General features: G+C 37.4%; 1 protein-coding gene across 1 annotated transcript in view; it reads left to right on the top strand.

Annotated features, from left to right (window-relative positions):
* Fhos (Formin homology 2 domain containing) overlaps positions 1 to 4,011 on the top strand; it is a gene marked incomplete in the record, with an annotated part of 191,773 nt that extends 187,762 nt beyond the window's left edge. Inside the window, 2 exon segments of the mRNA XM_070123689.1 lie at positions 305 to 423; positions 2,428 to 4,011. Of these exon segments, the coding sequence (XP_069979790.1) occupies positions 305 to 387 (83 nt within the window).
* Between the last annotated feature and the right edge of the window lie 1,924 nt (positions 4,012 to 5,935).

Genomic DNA, 5,935 nt, shown 5'->3' with positions numbered 1-5,935 from the left:
TTACAAATTTCACAGACCAGCATGCAACACTTCTGTTAATTACACTAAAATGAATGCAATTTTTTTCTATTATTTTGGTTATTTTTATTGCTATTTATGATTTATGCTGCAAATTAATTTGAAATATAACTCCAACAATCATATGTATCATTCGACAGCTACTTAATTATTTTACATTTACCTTAATTTTTTATCCCGACATCTGACATTTACCTTTCTCTTGACAGTATATCTGACTCTAAGGGTATTCAACTTTTCTTGGTTCTTTGCATGGTAATTTGTAAGACATTTCTTCATTACACAGTGAAGCGGTCCAGAACTCGTGACCGGAACCTCATTAATGAATTGGAAGCTCTTCAAACTGTTCAAGAACTCCACGTTGACTAGCTCTACTTCAACTATAGCTTTCCTCATTGCTTTTCTGTAAGCTAGTTTGATGTGGATATTATCCCTTACTTCCTCAATTTTCCCAAACCCTAAGCCATCAATCTATTTGGTGCCCTCTGTCTTGTGACATTTTACCAAGACCCCAAGAGATGACAGCATGCGAAAAACCCTGAATTTAGATGATTAGCATATCCTTAAATGTTTATCCTTGTAAGGATTTATTGGGTGGTTCTGCAGTAATGTTACAATCAAAAACAGCCACAGGATAAAAAAAGTACTATATATACATTCCTATTTGCGACTGTAGTGTTAATCATATAACTGACAATATAACCTTTTTTAGAACATTAACATTGTGTGTTTTCTTCTGCATGACACTAAACAAGCCATTTCTTTTACTTATGCATGATTGCTTGCTGTTACTGTTCATATTTTTATATGTGCATTTTTCAGTTTGGGAATTGATGTAAGATGGATTCTTGTATCTTTCTTTAAAGACTGTAGACATTTTTATCTGTAGTTCCTTCACTTCCTCTTTCCATCGGGTCAAGTTAATTTCTCGACCTTAGCAGGCAGATATTTGAGTGGACGTAGCAGATGGTCTCCAGAACGCGGCCCACAGCGGCCCACTCGTGTTAGCGTGTGATGCTCAATTACGTCATTTTCCTCAAAAGTAATGATATGATTTGTTCTTAGGTTCCTGCATGATGATTGGCCTGACCATGCTGGATGATTCTGGTTATGTCATATCTTATTATCATGATATTTCCTATAAATGATGGGAAATATACTTTATATCATTTATTTAATCACCTTACTCTTTATAAATACACTCACACTGATCAGAGTCACTCATTCACTCTTTCAATCTAGCATATTGCAGTTATTTTCTCTATTTGAAGAAAAAACATTTTCATTACCATCATTAATTTCATGTTCATTGCATGTTCATTCCTTGGCACTCCCAGTGATAGACTTTTAATATGACAGACATTTCACATCAAAATTACTTGAAAACTATAGATGTTGAATGGAAAAAATTGAAAAAATATATAAAGAAATACAGTTTTTAGTTTGGGTTCTAAGCAATTTGTTTTCCTATAAGAAGCGTTCAAGATGAAAGTAAGCAGTTTTATCTCTATTCTCACGATTGCAAATATATATAGAGAATCTTTATGGTATGATACTATGCTTTATGTTAAAAGCATGCAGAAAGCATGGAGAACATTATCAGATGCATGACTAAGATGCATCCTTAGTCCCAGCAGCAAATGGTCCACGACGATCTAGATCAAGAAAAGGTGTGCCAGACTTGTCCCATCTGGAGGCTTTGGTACTTCCCAAATGAGAACTCCTTCGCCACCAGCCACTACCCTGGGGACACCTCGCTGCTAAAATCTTAGTAATTTAAATCCTCAGCTTGTGGCGACCAAGATGCATGCTGCTCAGCTAGCTGCAGCTGCAATGCTAGCTTTATGAAATAATGCATTCACATTTTATTTTTTATTTTTATTTTATTTATTTATTTTCTTTCTTTCTTTCTTTCTTTTTATTTTTTTTTTATTATTTTTTTTTTTTTAATTATTATTATTTTTTTTTTTCTTACTTTCTTTCCAAATGTCTCAGACCATCTATTTTTCTAAAGGAATTATCTAAGCTTAAAGCAAGCTCATCAATTAGGATGGAATTTGTTGTGTGACAGTTATGCATAATATAGACTCATGCTTACCTCTGATTTCATAAATGAAGATTTACTGACTATTAAAAGCGTTGTGACTATGAAATAAGCATGATTTTTGTGTGACTAACATGGAAGTTGTGCATCATCGTGGAAATAATTAGTCCATATTTTCTTTCATGGCATAGCTGACTTAAAGTTATGGTATTGAAATCAAAATATATTCTGGCAAACTATTAGATTTCCAAACAAAAGTATATGTAAAATGTTTTCCTTTGTCTTTCTATGGTATAGAACTACTTGGAACCACAATGGTTCATAAAGTTTTTAGATTTGTTTTTAGCAGTTGCTTTGTTTTCCAGTGCGGCGTACCCTGAAGAATGGACTTACAGAAGAGGAAAAACGTCTCCTTGCAATGATTGCCGCACAGACCCGTTGAAGCCCCAGCAAACAAGTCTTTCCATACCAATCATCACCCACTCCTGCTATTCTCATTCTCTGGGACTTTCATGATATACCAAGGGCTCGTTCTAGAGTCTAATATAGTATTAGCAGATGTTTATGTTTATTCTTTAGGCTGACATCATAAATATAGTGTTATGTTGGTGATACGATCTAGTCAGTCAGGAGTAGTGAAAAACATCTCCAGGGTCGTCGTTCTGATAGCTGCATCATGGTCATTTTCTACAAGTATATTTTAGCTTCAAACAAATGATCCATGCATACCAATGTCCATATTTCACTAGCCTGTTTTTCAAAATGCAGTTCTCAATTGCCTAACTCCTAATAATGTAGGAACCTCATACTGCTGCACTTATAATGATTCTTGTAGGGCTATTGTGGGAGTCCCTGCAAAATTTACAAACTTCCTTTGTCTTTTCATATTTCCAGCAGCTTTTTCTTTTCTTTTCAAGATACTGTTTAGGTTGCAAATGAATTTTTACTATCCTATGTATGGCAAGTATTTTTCATATTTAGGAGTTTTAGAAGATAATTTAATCTGCTGTGATGTCCTGTTGAAAATATTGGCTATTGCCTTTTTTGTAAATAGTCCTGCATCAAGTTGTAAAGAGTGCTGTTGCCCTGTGCAGGCTTGTGCCATGAGATGTGTATGCTTCTTGAAGTATGTAAGGGTATATCCCTCAAAATTTCAGTTCATTGGACATCACTCCTTTTAAAGACACTGTCCCTTCATAAAAATATCTCTTTTCATCATTCTTTCAAGAGGATCTGGTTCTTTAACTGTAATATTTTTGGTGATTCACCTAAGGTCACAAACACATCTTCATGCTGGTCATAGATGACTAACAAATTGGAATATTTTGGACATGGTGTTTGCAATTCCTATATATACATGAGCTTTACTCAAAAACAAAACAAAATTAGACTGCATTATCATGCCCAGTTTTCAATTTGTAAGTTTTAATGTGTCCTATTTGTAGCGCCCACACATATCCCAACTGCATAGATGCTTATACTGCATATATGTTTAATTAAAGTGATCATTATTTCAGTATACATTTTCTCTGTCTTCCAGGAATACTCATTTGGTATCCTGTGTAGATTAGCTTCAAATATTTTCCAGTAATAACCTGAAGGGCAGAGAAGCAATTAATACTCATTGTTAGTAGAAATATTGTCCTACTGTAGATGAGGCATATGTGGGTTGTTGCATGGGGGTTCGCCTTTACTGGATGATTATTGATTTAAGATGCATTATCATAATGCAGTAAGTCAGGTTTAAATATATTATGACATTTTAATGTTACTTTTGAGATTTTGATACTCAAAATAGTGCTTCATGAAATTTAAATAAAAAAAAGGCTGTGCAGTTTTCTCATTCATAACCTTTCAATTACATGGAATTCATGCATAGTATGGTTGTAAAATATGTCAAATGATTTCAGTGAAAATAATTATCAAGGAAATTAAACATTACCATCTTCCACTATTTAATCATTTCCTAAAATCACATGGCTTTATTATGCAGATGTTGAAATGTGTTTATTCACTTAAGTTAAGAAAAAGACTGAGAGGAAATTGGAAAGGATGCAAATGAATAGATTATCACAACAAATCTTTTATTATAATTTTAAAAAATGTGTGTGTGTATATGTGTGTGAAACAGAAAGAGAGAGAGGGAGACAAAGACAGAAAATGAATGCATACGATAGAATAGAGTGAGTCAGTGAAAGCTACAACAAGAACATGTAAGAGAGAGAGAGAGAAAGAAAGAGTGAGACAGAGTAAAAAGAAGTGTGTGTGTGTATGGCAGTCAGTATCAATATGGCCTGCCATAATCATGCTTACATGGACGCCATGCCCGCTTGTGCCTGCATGGGCGATTCTAAATATACACTCCACGTGGACACCACCGCTTGTACACGCTTATAGGGCCAAGCAAATCCCGGCAGGCATACGGTTGCTGGGGTTAAGTATAAAGCGACCTAAGTTGACCTCTCCCTCAGATCACACCGAGACAGAATCTAACCCTTGTGCCCTGCGGACCTTCCCGATGTCACCTGTAGCTGGGAAGGGGTAGAGGGAGTAAGGGTTGAGGGATATTAGAAGGAGGATGGATGTCTGCAGTCACTCTGATTGTAGGTTGAGTGGGGGTAGAGATATTAGAGGGTGATTGAGAGAGAGGGGTATTTTCTTGGGCTATGCTCAGGTAGTTTCGGGTATCCTCAAGGGCTTCTGGAGGGGAGTTGGGTAGGGAGGTTTGGGGAACAAAGGATCTTTCATGAGGAGGTGAAGAGTGGGTAGGTACTTGAGAAGAAAATGTAGTTGAAGGCGTGTATGAGGTAAATGAAGATGGGGTAGAACGTTTCGTTTGTCTAGAGCGATGTCAGGGGAGTTGAGGAGTAGGCATAGGGGGAGTTGTGGATATTGGAGTATCTGGATCTAGGATGGAAAATGGGTTAGGGGTAGAGGTGGGGGGGGGGGGGGATGAGGAGTAGGAGGAAGATCCATTGTTGAGGATGTTGAGACAGATTGGGTAGAGGTAAGTCCGAGATTTTATTTGAAAATTGCTACCTCTGATTCAAATTTATAGGTAGGGCAACTATAAAATACATTGTGGGACAACAATTGGCACATATATGCAATTGTGCAGGGCAGTTTGCACGGTCATGACCAGGTTAGGCACATGTTAGGCATCTAGCTATGGAGTTCTTTGCAGGGTGGCCGAAATGTCAGCATATCCGGCATTGCCGAGGGGGGAGTCAATATGGTCTGACTTGGTACGATTCTCCTCCGATATGGACCTTAAAAGGAAGGTCATGTCTGCGGAAGGTAATCTTGACAATATTAGCGTGGAACTTTCGGCGACCTCTGGGAGGCATTGTATAGCACTGTCCTGATGTTGCATCATGGTGTTAGCAAGTCTAGCAGTTCTTCACAATCTGTCCGTACCCTGTTATACATAGGGCATTGATTTGGGGGAATGAAAACAGTTCTTGTACAAGTATAAAGGAGGGGTGGGGTTGTACAGGAATAGGTTTACCACTGAGGTCAACCAGGTTAGATCTTGTATGGGCTTGAGACTCAAATTCAACTGTGACAAGGCGTGAGCGATCAGGACGGTTGTGAAAGGGGATCTTACCTATTTGTTTTTGAAGGCATTTTCGGAAAAGAAAGGTATTGTCAGAGTACTGGGTTGTAGAAGGTATCACAAAAAACTGCCCCATTTCGCTGGGCCAAACAGTTTTCAAAGGGGTTATAAGGGTGGGAATTGTTGAAGGATAGGTCAAGAGGAAGAGGGTGTGGTGTGGAAAGGTGTAGTGATGTGTTGGGGGCAATAAGGTTGAAGAGTTATTATAAAGGAGGGGAGTGTAGAAACAGGAGGTATTTGTGTAGATGGTGTCAAGG

Source organism: Penaeus vannamei, chromosome 7 (assembly GCF_042767895.1).
Source record: "Penaeus vannamei isolate JL-2024 chromosome 7, ASM4276789v1, whole genome shotgun sequence".
Taxonomy (NCBI): domain Eukaryota; kingdom Metazoa; phylum Arthropoda; class Malacostraca; order Decapoda; family Penaeidae; genus Penaeus; species Penaeus vannamei.
This window is presented reverse-complemented; position numbering and strand designations above follow the sequence as displayed.